Here is a 15,065-nt window from a genome sequence, read left to right on the forward strand (position 1 = left end):
AGAATACAAAAGCAGTGTGACATTTAATTTAGAATGTATATCTCTGCCCAGCTGTGTGTGTCTCTGTGCCAGATATTGTGTGCGTATTGTGTGTACACATATGCATATGTGTAATTGAATATTTGTCAATGTTATGTGTGTGTTTGTGTGGATACGTGTGTCTGAATGCATTGTTATTTATGTATACATCTGTTTGCATCTTTTTTTGTGTGTAAGCATATGTGTGTGTGTACTTTACTATATGTGTTATGTGTATGCATGGTTATTTATGTGTATATGTGGTTGCATCTTTGTTTCTGTGTACGCATCTGTGTGTGTGTGTATTTGACCATGTGTGTACATTATGTGAATGGATAGTTATTTATGTGTACATGCGTTTGCGCCTTTGTTTGTGTACACGCATATTTCTGTGTGTACTTGACCATGAGTGTGCGCTATGTGAATGCATGGTTATTTATGTGTACAGGCATTTGCGCCTTTGCTTGTGTGTACGCATATGTCTGTGTGTACTTGACCATGAGTGTGCGTTATGTGAATGCAAAGTTATTTTTGTGTACATGCGTTTGCGCCTTTGTTTGTGTGTAAGCATGTGTGTGTGTACCTGACCATTATGTGCGTTATGTGTATGCATGGTTATTTATGGTTACAGGTTTTTGCGTCTTTGTTTGTGTGTACACATGTGTGTGTGTACTTGACCATGTGTGTGCGTTATGTGCATGCATGGTTATTTACGGTTACATGTTTTTGCGTCTTTGTTTGTGTGTACGCATATGTGTGTGTACTTGAGCATGTGTGTACGTTATGTGTATGCATGGTTATTTATGTGTATGCATGGTTATCTATGTGTACATGCGTTTGCACCTTTGAGTGTGTTTACGCATATGTCTGTGTGTACTTGACAATGAGTGTGCGTTATGTGCATGCATGGTTATATATGTTTACATGTTTTTGCGTCTTTGTTTGTTTGGACACATACAGTATGTACATTAATGAGTATGTATATGTACAAACGTGTGTATTTATGTATCTATGTCTCTATGTTTGTATTCGTTTACATTTGTGTAGTGTGGGTATATGTGTGTGTACATCTTTCTTGAGCTCAGATTGACCTCCATGAACTGCTCTGTGTCTGAAATAAGACTGATTCTCCCTTTTTTAGGGCCGAAAACAGTTGGGGCGCTTACTGCTCCCTAATACTTTGTGCTACTATGGCGTTGATGGCTCATTGTCTTCTTCTCATTCCATGGCAGGTTTTAAACAAAATTAGAACTCTGTCTAAATATGAACCAAGTTACAGCTTTTAAAAAAGGCGCAAGTTCTCCAACGATTTTGGGCTTTGTTTAAGGCCTTAGCAGTTTCTGTCGGGATCGGCCGAAAAATGACGCTAGCAACATCTAAAGTCAATGTATGCATGTTAAAGAGACAATTCATTATTAAAAACTAAATTAATTGGCCTTTGCATTTTCTGTTTTACTTTTTTTTTGGGTGGTTTTGTTTCTTTTAAAATACCTGAGCAACGCCGGGTACTTCAGCTAGTAGGTTTATGTGGGTGCTTCTGTGTAGGAATGAAAGTGTTCATATGTTTGTGGGTGTTTATACATATATTTATATTCCTTGTGTATATATATTAATGTATGTGTGTGTGTTCGTGTGTGTATGACAGTTTTATTTGAAAATCTTCAGAGCTTTATTGAAAAAACCCTCAACTGCTGCCAAAATGTTTATTCATTATTGTTTTCATTCATTCATTTTTTATTTAAAGTCATGTGGTCGTGGTCTCAGTGGAGGAGGTATATGACATCTTAGTGCTTTGCTAGTTTCTTTCATTTGAGTAACAGTGATAGTAAAGTTGTCTTGAACCCTCTAATGAACACATGAAGCACTAAACACATGTCACTGGTTTTTTGTTAGTGCATTCTTGTCTCTAATCACATTCTAATTCTAATCCACCTCTAAATCAAATTGTGGTGTTCCAATGAAGACCTGGAGGCAGGACTCAGTCCACAGTTATCGCTACACTGTACATTAAAGCTTTGCTCGTGGACACATCGGTGTGACTCTGGAGCATCATTCAAGACACATTTGCTCAAATCGATGTGTGTGTGCGAGATAAGTGGTCTCTGGGCCTCAACAGATGGTCAGTAGGAGACTAATAAAGAGAATCTCTCGTCCCCAGCGCCCCACATGCAGCTCTGTGTTCACCAGCTTTAAATCAGGATTTATCACCCGCAGTGTGAAGTCCGTCTTGGTCCCCGTGACAAGACTAATCTGCTTCTAATTACACTGGAAAGAAGTCCAATTAGCATAAAAACACAGGGTGTTTGTTTGTGTTTTGTCTGTGTGTGTTGGTTCGTGGTCAATATAGAATTACTCATCTGACGCCCCCTAGTGGTGGCCCACATGAGCCTAAATCGTCTTATCTTAATTGTCTGTGTGCAGGTAAAAAGTGGATCTTCAACACATGCGGGGCGGCAGGTCCAGAAGGTCCAAATCCAGCTCAGTGCCTCAACTCCTACAGGAACACCAACGTCAACGTGACGGTCGGCACTCGAGGGCCCTTCAAGGGGGTCCAGACGTGGAGGGTCCCAGACACTGGCACCTACAGGTAGGAGGTCTAAGGGACGGATGAGAAGTATTTATGTGTGTTGTCCTCAAACAAGTCAACCAACATGTCAACTGATGTTTATATTCAGGATTTGTTAACAAATATGTAATGTTTGTATTATAATTTAACGTTGTGTGCTGCTTGCTTGCACTCGCCTACATCAGTGAACAGGAAGTTTGGACTGTTTTCTGTGTGAAGCTGCTGAAACTGAGTCAATCCTCCCTCAAGACTAAAATATCTAAAGTCCACCTACACCTCTGCCCACTCGGGCTTAACTGTTGGACAGTTCTCCACAGTCAGCTCTTCAACTTGACATTCGACTTGGACTGAAGCAATAAGATCGCCCCTCGATGACCTTCCAGAAAATCAAGTGTGACCCTTAAGACGACAAAATATAATGCAATTATCGTTTTTCTAGGAACCGACCAGAGTTAGCACAGGTTCTCGTTCTTGCTCACTCCTACTGTCAGTGTTATTCACATGGGGTCGTGGACACTACTGCCAACTGTTGGCTTATTGAGACCAATTCTTACAATGATATTTCAAATGCTAAAAAATATAACATTTAAAAGAAAATTCAAGGTGGTTGTTCTCTAATAACAATAATTAGACACAAGAATAATATTTTAGTTGTTAGCATAATTATGATTGATCTTGTTCATCTGTTGTTGGTAGCATTACTGTTGGTGTTGCCAAATGTATGTATTATTTTTATTGTAATATTTTAACATTATTGTCATTTTTAGCAATATATTCAATGATATTATTATTTTTGTTGTTATATTATTATATTATTGCATTATATTTTTTTTATTATTATTTTTAGAATCACTTTTTGTTGTGTAGTAAATGTTATATGCCTTATAAAAAGGTTTATTTTCCGAACATCTAAGTTCTGGTCGATTAAACGTAAAATTGCCTCTCTCTCTTTGCACTTGATGGATCTACTAACTCCTTCAAGAAACATCTTAAAACATTTTTATTTGTTCAGGCTTTTCCTTGATTTTCTGGAGCTCCTTTGTTGTTCTCAGTATTATCTTGACCTTTAATGTATATATTTTATTGAGTATTGTTTTGATTGTTTGAGCGCTTTGTAACCCTGGTCCTGAAAAGCGCTATATAAATACAAATTACTTACTTACTTACTTACCTGAAGTTGGAGCACCACCCTTGTATTGTAGTCCAAAAGAAACTATTACATTTAGATGGATGATAATTAATTATTTGGCCTTATTAATTAATTATGAAACACTAGTTTGAATCCATCTCATTTACTGAAGTTACTACTTGTTGTCGTGATTAATGTTCTTTACTGAGTAAGAGGCTCTTAAATTGATTATACAAAAATATGAAAAATTGTAAAGGCAACTGACGTACTTTTTATAGGATTTATTGAAAGAAACAAAGAGAAGACGAAGAACAGTTAAGAAAAATGTAATGGAATGATGATGCTTTGATATCATGGAAGGAACAATATTAATTACCCAGGAAGAAACAGAATAGAAGGCTTTGATAATTGTCAACTTCTGGGAAAGCTTTACAACTTATCTTAAGGTAATCTTCCTACCTCTGATCAATTTGAAAAATCCCAACACATCAATCAATGCAAGAGTGACAATGTTAGAGTTTTTACGTCGTCGAAAGGAGAGGAAGGTGTGATGATGATGAGTAGGTTGGTAGGTTAAGGATCAGTATGATATCAAACATTACATGTTAGGAAACCACAGTATTGATATGTATGTTCAAACAGCATATAAACATCAAAACACTTATATATTTGGATATATATTTCATGTGACTTCCTTCTTTGGTGTCTCTTTACCAGAAAATATTTTCTTGAACAAGAAAAAGACATTTAATATTCTGAAAAGTCATCTGGTCCTTCTGCTCTTCTGGCCATGCTGGTCTTCTGACCATGTGTAAAATGGTTCGGATGCCAGCGAGAGATGGGGGGGAGGGGGAGGAGGCATTCCAAAGACGTCGTAAACCAGAACTTTGGTCTTACAGTTAACAGCTAAAACAACATGAAGGATTTCACTACAGTTGTTAGCATATCTTTAATATATTTATATTTAAAATTGATATTATTATGATTGATGTGGTAATTTGGATACATTTATTTTTATTATCATATAATCATTACAATTAAAGTTGTTAGCAATATGATTATAGCTATCATTATGGATTTTTATTAATATTTACATTAAATTTCTTATTATTATTAGAATTTTAGTTGTTTCTTATAACAATATAATTGATATTATGTTATTGGCACAATTCTGACATTATTATTTGCATTATAATTTTAGGTATTAGCATTTTTATGATTGACATTGTTTGTTGTTGTTATTTCGTTAATTTATTTTTTGTTATTATTATGATGTATATTGTTATTATTAATAATGCTTATAGTAATTGTTAATATTCACATTATTATCAGCCTCAATATGGATGTTAATATGAGATTCTGAATGCAACATATTGTCAACATCCTTCATCCAGGAATGTCCTCGAGTTTTACTTCCTGTCGTCTCATAAACAGAGTTTGTGGTGTCAGCCCAGTTTAGCTGGCAGTGCCAGTAAATGAGTCCGACAGACGGCCACAGAGATGAATATGAGCTCTGCATCTCCCAAAAGTCATTAGGCAAACAGCTGAGGTAGCTAGCAAACACAGGCCAGCGTCTCTCTCCCTCCCAACAGCCACCGGGGAAAGGAAATATCGAAACACTCCCAAAAACCAATCAAGTTTTTCTTTTTTTTTCTTTTCTTTTACTCTCCAATGCTGGCAAGAAAAGTGTTGGTTTGAAAATGAGTGTCTGCAGTGTGTGTTTGTTTTCCTCCGTGTGGTTGTGCAGCTGGTCTATGCTGTCCGGTCAAACACTGTTATTAAACCGCCGAGTGCCTGCTTGTGTGCGTCGTTTCATTATTTAATGTTGCGGTCTTGTGAAATCCTTCATGAGCTTCAGTTGTTTCTCGCGATGCTGACATGAAATACCTGATTCCAGGATCACGGCGTACGGCGCGGCGGGCGGACGCAGCGTCCTGGCCATGAGACGATCGCATGGCGTCCATATAACGGGGGACTTCCTGTTGAAGAAGGGCGAGCTGATCCACATCCTGGTGGGACAGAAAGGAGAGGATGCTTGTCCCAACGTGAGTACATAACCAACATAAAAACATACTTTTTTCTTTTCATTGCTGTCATTGAAGTGAGGATTCTCAGGCTGTCATTGGGAGTGACTAGGAAGACATTTCTCTATTCCTCGGACACCATAAAATATCTTATCAAGCATTGACAAAGTCTTTTTAATAAGGTCAGTTTGCAGTTAATTCACTGTTAAATAAAACAAGTCGCTGCCGCAAGTCGCTTCTCTCAACAGCTGGTTGAGCCACGTGTGGCCCTGAACTTGCAATTGAATCGTCAATCGTTGTTTGGCTGATTGTCAGTGCAGTGGTGCAATGAAGGTCTTGAAATTGCAAACAATATTAATAGATTTATTTTATGACTTATTTTATTTCTATGGTCAAGTTTGTTGCCTATTACCCTGGTCACAACCTTTTTTTGCCTAATTCAATGCTAACAATATTTTCACAAACAAACCTTCAGATTAATTAGAAAAAATAAATAGGATGCCGTTAAGTGCATAAAAAATAGCTCTCTCAATAACGCTGACTTAGCAAGACCTTGATTAGACTGTACATTCTTACTAGTTTACAAGCTTATTTTGTGAGTAAACATGAACAGAATAAGCATATTGAGTCAAGAATTACAGGTTTATATGAGAGAATAATCCTTTTTCAAACAGTATGAATCAAAACAACCATATCTTCATGTGTGTGGAATGATAACTAATGACATTATTTTATCACAAAAGTGGTTCAGACTGAACTCACTGCATCTGAAATAAAATCTCAAGTACTGTAAATCATGAAATTCAGCTTGTGTATTAGCAATTACAGTTTTGATATTTATTAATAAACAATTATAGTTATAAATCAGTTATTACCACAACACATTAGCACAGTTAAAGATTACAATATTTAACAATAATTTCAAAGAAACAAAAATTGATGGATATTTAACTCCATTCCTTGGATTTATTCCTAGAAGTTTGGGTCTGACTGTAAGGGATGTTTGTCTTGGGATCTCAGCTGGTAGCTCCACCACCTCTGGTTGAACAGCAGCAGAATAAAGAGACGAGGATTCGCTGTTCAGCCATTTGATCTCGTATGATTGTGTATTACTGTGTTTTTCTGTCAGGTTATGGCTCTCTTAAAACTGTGAGCATAGATATCAGATTTGGTTGAAAGTCACAATAATGTTACTTGTACAAGGAGAGACTAATACAGAACCTTCTTACTGAATGTCAAATTTCACTCTAAAGCAAGAGCTATTTTGTCAAAAGTTGCTTATCCGAAAGAAAAGAAGAGTCAAGGACCACAAGGAACGCTTTAAAACCAACAAGAAATTAATATTGGCGCCTGTGTTTTGTGCCATTTGGGGATTTTTCAGTTGAGGTTTTGTATGTTTGTTTTCAGCTCTTTATAAATGTTGTTTGCACCCAGTGTGTCTTGACATGTTTTTGTTAATTTCCTCCATATTTTTTGTGTATTCCTCTACGTATTATTGTTTGTGCATCTGCTTGGTGATAAACTTTTCACATTCATGAGCCCAAGTTTGTGCGTATTTTTTTTAGAACTTAGTTGTGTGCTGAGTTTATATGGGTTTGTTTGTGTTTGCTAAATCAACAAACTAGATTAAAAGCTATTAAAGTGAGAATCCATCAAATTGAATGTTGTGATGATGAATGGATCAGCAGCAAACTTTAATCTTCCGAACAACATTTCTCCGCCACTTTGCTCGGAATCCCAGTAAACAAAGATAAGAGCTTATAAATGTCACAGTTTTGTTTTACCGTTCCGTCCACGTTTTACGCCGAGAATATAAAACCATCTTGTAATAGGATAACTTGGATGCTGTGAAATTAAAAGAAGCTCGTTGGGCTTGACTTGGCGGACGCGCTCTAAATCTGACGCTTTACGGCCTCTGACGACTGATTAAATCTGAGAGCTTGTCGTGAATCCTCGTCTCTTTATTCTGCTGCTGTTCAACCAGAGGTGGTGGAGCTACCAGCTGAGATCCCAAGACAAACATCCCTTACAGTCAGACCCAAACTTCTAGGAATAAATCCAAGGAATGGAGTTAAATATCCATCAATTTTTGTTTCTTTGAAATTATTGTTAAATATTGTAATCTTTAACTGTGCTAATGTGTTGTGGTAATAACTGATTTATAACTATAATTGTTTATTAATAAATATCAAAACTGTAATTGCTAATACACAAGCCAAATTTCATGAAGTACAGTATTTGAGATTTGATTTCAGATGCAGTGAGTTCAGTCTGAACCACTTTTGTGATAAAATAATGTTCCAGTCATTTGTTATCATTCCACACACATGAATTGTTTTGATTAACACTGTTTGAAAAAGGATTATTCTCTCATATAAGCCTATAATTCTTGACTCAAGATGCTTATTCTGTTCATGTTTACTCACAAAATAAGCTTGTAAACTAGTAAGAATGTACAGTCTAATCAAGGTCTTGCTAAGTCAGCGTTATTGAGAGAGGTATTTTTTATGCACTTAACGGCATCCTATTTATTTTTTCTAATTAATCTGAAGGTTTGTTTGTGAAAATATTGTTGGCATTGAATTAGGCAAAAAAAGGTTGTGACCAGAGTAATAGGCAACAAACTTGACCATAGAAATAAAATAAGTCTCTTATATCAAACTACCTTTAAAATGTTTGTTAGTAGTGGAAAAGTTATGAGTTAGCATCATGCACCCAAAAATCTCATCCTATCAGGTCAAAGTTTATTTGGTCTTGCCATTAATCTGAAAAACATTGAGATAAAATGCAAGTTTTTCAAGTAAATGGAAGACATTATTGCTTTTTTTTCCAGTTGTGGACCGGATTTTAAATTGAAAATGTAACTACGGTAATTGAATCTGTATTTTATCTTGAAACAATTACTGGGGTTGTGCTCTTATACAACTGTTATGGTAGATTTTCTATATAAGTAATGCCAAAAACAAAGACCAGAGTCACAAAGAGGCACAAAAACCTAGTTTAAAAACCGCAGCTGAGACAAAGTTCACTGAGAGGGGATGAGAACAAGAGTTTTTTTATTGAGTTTGAAAGTTTCTTAAAATTTGAAATGTTAAAAACAATGTACAACTCTTTTACTCAGTACTTAGAGATCATTTTGTACAGGTTGCTTTCAATGTCCTGTACGTTGGTGCAATAGAGAAGTTGTTTTAGGCAAGTACAAAATGTTCCAAGTAAGAATCTTGGCCCTTAACCTTGTCATCTTATGGAAACTTCGGGAAGAGTTACGATTTATGAATAGCTGTTATTGATGAAGACTGTCAAAGAAGAAAGATTTGCAGGTTCCAGCCCACGTCATTCACCGTCCTCTATTCCTGTGAGTCTGGATGTATCATCGCGAGCCACTGTCATTGTTAAAAATAAAAAAATAAAAAAGGCCATACGGTTGTCTGCTTGATGGCATATTGCTGAATATTGATGACCGCCCGGGCAGCCAAAATCATCCAGAACAATATATCAGTGGAGTTATAATCAGCTTAATAGCACAGAGAGCAGTTCCAGAAAGTCCAGTCAGTCATGCTCGTCCATCACCGTGAGCGCAAGGTTGTTCCGGCTCAAATTTATCGTCGTGTATTACAACCACGAAAATCACTGAAAACATTCAAAGGGGGCCCCCGAAAAAAAAGGTGGGATTCCGCAGCTGCGGAATCGTAAGAGCTGATCGGATTATTTGTCATCTGCAGTCCAACACGGCTCTGAACAAGATCTGCCTGGAGCAGAGCGGCCCCGTGGTGAACAAGACTCAAGTGAAGGGAGGAGGAGGAGGAGGTGGCGGCGCTTCGTACGTCTTCAAGGTACGTCGTGTGACTACCTATGCGTGTGTTTTATACCATCAATGAGACTCATGAGTCTTTTCTCGTGTCATTTGAAGGACAATCAACTGATTCAGATACAGAATAGTTAATAAATATATGCAATATTTGTCTTGATTTTCTTCTAGAAACCAGTTTCTCTTCTAAAGGGAGTGCATTTAGCCTTTTTTCATTGACTTTTTAGTCAATTTAATCTTGAACGGGTCACATCGGAATATCCCAGCTATGTAGGGCGAGAGGCAGATCCCATCACAGAGACATCAACTCTCACCAAACAATTTTATTAAAAGCAATAAAAGACAGGGATTCTTGGACATGTGATTTTTAAATTAATTAAAAAACCAAATGAATATATTATATATTTAAGAAAATAATTATTGTTAACCTTGAGTTTTAGCTTGAATGAAGAGAAAAAAAAATGTAAAAGCTAGATCGTCTCTAGGTAAAAACTTAACTTAAAAAGTATATGTTTGATTCAAATTAAATTTTATAAATAATAAGGTAACTGGTGGTAAAATCTACCTGTGATTTCATTAGAAATATAAGAAGAAAAAAGATGAATGAATGCACGTTTGTACATCCATGAACAACAAATGTAATAATAATTTGACATTCAAAGGCTGGTCGTAGCCCTCGGGTATCACCTTGCTAAATTGTGGTAGATTACATGTATTGATCGTGTAATGAAAACAACTACACAACTGGATTTGTACATTAGAATGTGTCTTCAATTGATTATTTTTGAAATTGTTTGTGTTAAAAAACAAGCTGTAATTAATGCCATTTGTTCCTCTGAGAATATATCAGTTCGAATCCATCTGCTGCACAGACCGGAACCTTGAGACTTTAATATAGATGTTGTTGGTAAAAACATATTGTTTCCTTCAGTTTATTCTGTTTGAACTATCCTGCAGGTCAACAAAGACCGCTACCTCCCCATCATCATAGCAGCTGGAGGAGGCGGCCGCGGCTACAGCAGCCTAGCAGGGAACCAGCTGGAGCAGATGGACTATGATCCCATTGAACCGGGTCGGAATGGAAAGTCCAACGCTGCTGGTAAATACTTGTGTGACTGAGAAAAAAACGGTAAAATTACAGGTTATTGATTCATCCCAATTCCACAACATATATTTCAAAATGGCAACAGGGCCATGTATTTTTATTAGAACCTCTTGTTTTCTTTCATTTGTATAGCATAGTCATTACAAGTTTGACTGCTTAAAAAACTTCTGAGAAGCCAGTTGTAGTTAAAAACATAACCCATTCTTAGTGTAAATGCATTAGCATTTAGCAATGTTAGCATTTAACAGCATTACCAATTATTTATATTAGCAACAGTGGTGGCTAGCATCATTAGCATCGTATTCAGTTAAGTATTTGTTATTTTAAAATAAAGTCACCTCTATAGCTCTGACATTGAGATGCTTGTTAGTTTTTTTTTAATCAATTGAAGGTGTTTATCAAACATATACAATCTTTATAGCAGTTGTGAAGCAGATGTATCTAAAGTAATGCATTTATTGTTAGTATGTCACTGTTGCAACTTTAAAACATTTATTTCAAGTGTACTTATTTTTACCCGCACAAAACATCATTTAATACTAGTACATTTGCATATTCTTTCCATTATGAGTTATTTTTTGGTATGAATGAACTGTTATATTTCACTAACCTCTTCATTTGGTTTTACATAACATATAATAGATACTGTATTTGTGGAAAAAGTCAAATATGAATTGATTTCTATTAAAGCAGTATTCCTTAAACAGGTCTTGTAAAGACAATTCCAGTGATATAAGTATATTTTAACCCGGTGGAAATTAACTAATTTGTGGTTGTTAATACTACATTAAAAGGGTTCAAAATGTTTGTTATAACCTTTTCTAATGACTTTTAAAATGGCATAACTTGCTTAATATTTGCCCCATTTCAAAAGGTTGGTATCATTTGAAAGCTTGCTAAACAGAAAACAGTATGTAATAAGTATATATACTACATAATAATGGAAATATAAAGTTAAGGTGTATTTTCATTTGATTGATGTTTGCGTGACTTTCATGGTTATTCAAAAAAGCCGTGTTATGGTCTGTGCACATGGCACCATCCATTATTCATATGCTTGGAGTCAACAAACTGCCCGCAAAATATGAGATATCGATTTTTGACATCTTCACAAGCGCCCTTAGTTTACTTTGGAGGAAACTCACAGACTCAAAAATGAAATATTCAGCATGTCTGCGGGGCTAGTTGCTTGTGAGGTGAGACGGTGGCCGTTGTCTCGGCGCGAAAGAAGGAAATTGAATTGTTGGATGATTCAATATCTGTGAAAGATTTGGTGTTGTTCTGTAAGTACTGAACTTGTGCTCACTCCTGTTGTGCTTGTCTTTAAAAGTCTTGAATGGAAGTCTTTTTGCATACGCTATAAATAGCGTAACAACAGTTTTCTGAAGAATTTCTATCAGAGCGGTGTCTCACTGTGAGTGGTCTTTGTTGTGTTGCTTTTTTTTCTTTTTTTATGCGCTTGTGCTGCATTCAGAAAGTGGAGAAAGCTACAGAGTTTTATGAATCAACTATATATACCACCATCCGGAAGAGCCTTATGGTGAAGCCTTTCTCTAGTGTTATATTTCATTTGTGAAGCACATTTTTGGATGTACTTGTGTTGTGGTTTCTGGCACACACACATGCACATGCACATTATTGTGTTGTATAATAGAGAACTAACGTGCAGTTGGTGGCTGCTTTCAAGGTTTTTATTTTTTTCAAACATGCTTTCTTTTCTTCTGGTGCTGAAATTCTTCGCTCACTCTATTGTGAATCGATGTGTGGTTCAAAAGCAACCCTTTTCACTGGTTGGTCAACACACAAAATTATGTTTGGGATCAAAATGGTTTACGGCAGGAGAGGGAAAATGTGAAATTTCAAAGTGAAAACAAAATAAACACCATTTCTTGGATTTCAAAGATGTGTCTGTGTGACCGACACGCACACAACTGCACCTCAAGTCGTTAGAATGCTTCCTGAGATGTGGCTCGCGTTGACAGGTGGAGGAGGAGGATGGAACGACGGCCTTCCTGTCAGTCAGGGCGGCAGACCCCTCGTGCTGGGGGGCCAAGGAGGGCAGGCTTGTCAAAAGTTCTGGCAGACTCACGGCGGCTTCGGAGGCGGCGGGGGAGGTTGTATGTCCGGAGGCGGCGGTGGAGGCTACAGAGGTTAGTCCGACCGTCGTGACAGGCCTTTTATATTACACAGCGGCGATAGAAGTAGTAGCTCAGGGATGAGCAACATCACAGTGGGCCAGAAAAACATCGCATTCATTCAACAGTTCAGGGACTGAGGATTTTAACTTACGCTAAAATAATCTTTACTTATATTAGCATTTTCTCTCAAGTTTGTTTTTAACTGATTTGTTCCTTATTGTTTAAATATCAATTTGCCAATTTATTTTTTCTTGTGTTGGATGGTCCTTTTTGAAAGAATCATCCACCAAATCAGTTCCTATGCTGATGTTTTACAGGTGGTAACACGTCTCTAAACAATCTACCAAAACACGACGGAGATGATGGCACTTCCTTTGTCGGTCCAGAGGGGGAGACCTTCCTGTTTCCTCTAAAAGGTAAACTCAACCGCTGGTGGTTCATCCTTGTCAAAGCATATGCTGAGAATTAAAATACAAAGTCATGAGGAAAAAATTGCCATCCGTCCCTTTACCTAGACTTTGGAGAGTTGACCTGCCTACTTCACATCCTATTCTTACTCTTTTTTTTAGTGGCTATTGACAAACACTAGAAGGTTCATTACCGCCATCTACTGGCTCATGCGAGCATCATGCCAATCAATCAATTATATTGATGATGAAATGACACTTTTAACAACCCTTCTGTAATAAAAAAAAAAAAACTTTTTTAAGGTATCCACTATCATGTCAGATGAACATCAATTTTCCCTCCTCCTCTTCTTATCTGTTGCTGTGCTTGTGCGCAACACTCAGATCAGCACGCTCATGTCCTACTTTGGACACCGACCAAAAGAGATACGCACCACCGGTGAACTCTCTAGTCTTGGAACGTCTAAAAACATCTTCTTTTATTACCTCCTGGACCAACTCTGCAGAGAAATGCGTAAAAAAAAGGTGGAAAATTGGAAATGGACATGAAAGCTTGGGGCTGTTTTACACTGCGTAGAAATTTTAGTGTCCTTTTCAACACCGCTACTATCAATTTGTCATTGAACTTATTCAGCTCCTGAGGACAAAGTAAGAAAGTGGTTTTCACCATGAAATACTGTGGAAATGAAGAGGCCAACATTGTTAATCGCTTGTTGCTTCTTGACTTTTTTAAGCACATTGTTTGTACCGGCTGGGATATTTATCTCAAACTTTGAGCTTCTAAATGGAACATAAAAAAAATAAATGAGACATAAACAAATAAACTTGTGGAGGGCTGCAAATACCATAACAAAATCTCCATGTTTATCATCAAATATATATCACAAAGCAAAAACAATTCCATTCTAGAAATCATAAATGGGGGGGAAAAAAAGCAGATGTTGAATTTTTTAAAGTGGACCTGTCATTTATATTGCCATTTATTGTTAGTAAAATTGAATCTGAATTTATTTAGCAAAATGAAAAAAAAGAAAAGAATTCAGCTCAGAAATGTTATTAAAGGTTATTTGAAAACTGTCATTGTTGCAAAAATCTGTATTGTCGTCCTGGGGACGTCACTAATATGATACAACTTGTATATCCCAACATTTGCCTGCCCATCAGTTGCATGACTAAACAAAACTTGACATTTAAGGCCGAAAATGTAGTTTTCAGATTTTGTTTCTGGCGCCCCCTAGTGTCAGAATAATTTTCTGCATGTACATGTTTAAAACAAAACACGATATAAAGGCTCTTGTTGTGTCAGATTCTGGTTGTATTTTCCTTTGTCTTCAAAAAGTCTCTTATTTTTTCATATCAAAAACACTTTCTCTCACCCACCACCAAACCAGGTTCAGGTTCAGGTGGGTATTAGGTAGTTAGTCCTCGAGCAAACTAATGACTAGAGAGTTCTACTATTCACGACTGTTCAAAATTAAACCAATCACTACAGAACATTAAAAAGTAATAATAATGTCAAAATGTTATGTATAGTTACTTTATATTTGTTTTAATGTGATACAAATTGATATTAAATTAGAGGAAAAGTGACCCCTTAGATATCCTTTTAATTTATATTAAAATTAAACGTGTGTTATAATTTCATTGTAAATTACAGTCAAGCAGTTTATTACTAGCATGTCTTCCGGTGTCTTAAGACAGTCTACCAGCCTATGGAACTGTAAAATAGTGCGCCTCAGCCCACTTCAACACCGTGCTGAGACAAATAACCAACATATAGTCAGCGACCTCTTGCTGAAGTTCATTTCCGGCCCGTGAATCATCCATCCATTAAATTGTCATGTTGTCACACCTGAGTGAACCACAATAT

The 15,065-nt window shown here is 36.6% G+C and overlaps 1 protein-coding gene across 1 annotated transcript in view; it reads left to right on the plus strand.

Moving 5' to 3' along the window:
* Positions 1-15,065, plus strand: part of alk (ALK receptor tyrosine kinase) — a 380,098-nt gene that overhangs the window by 343,668 nt on the left and 21,365 nt on the right. Inside the window, exons 12-17 of the mRNA XM_087779244.1 lie at positions 2,440-2,605; positions 5,611-5,758; positions 9,460-9,570; positions 10,503-10,644; positions 12,633-12,800; positions 13,106-13,204. Coding sequence (XP_087635370.1) covers positions 2,440-2,605; positions 5,611-5,758; positions 9,460-9,570; positions 10,503-10,644; positions 12,633-12,800; positions 13,106-13,204 — 834 coding nt within the window. The remainder of the gene's footprint in view (positions 1-2,439; positions 2,606-5,610; positions 5,759-9,459; positions 9,571-10,502; positions 10,645-12,632; positions 12,801-13,105; positions 13,205-15,065) is intronic.

The sequence above is a fragment of the Callionymus lyra genome, chromosome 18 (genome assembly GCF_982586985.1).
Source record: "Callionymus lyra chromosome 18, fCalLyr1.hap1.1, whole genome shotgun sequence".
In the NCBI taxonomy this organism is placed as follows: Eukaryota; Metazoa; Chordata; class Actinopteri; order Syngnathiformes; family Callionymidae; genus Callionymus; species Callionymus lyra.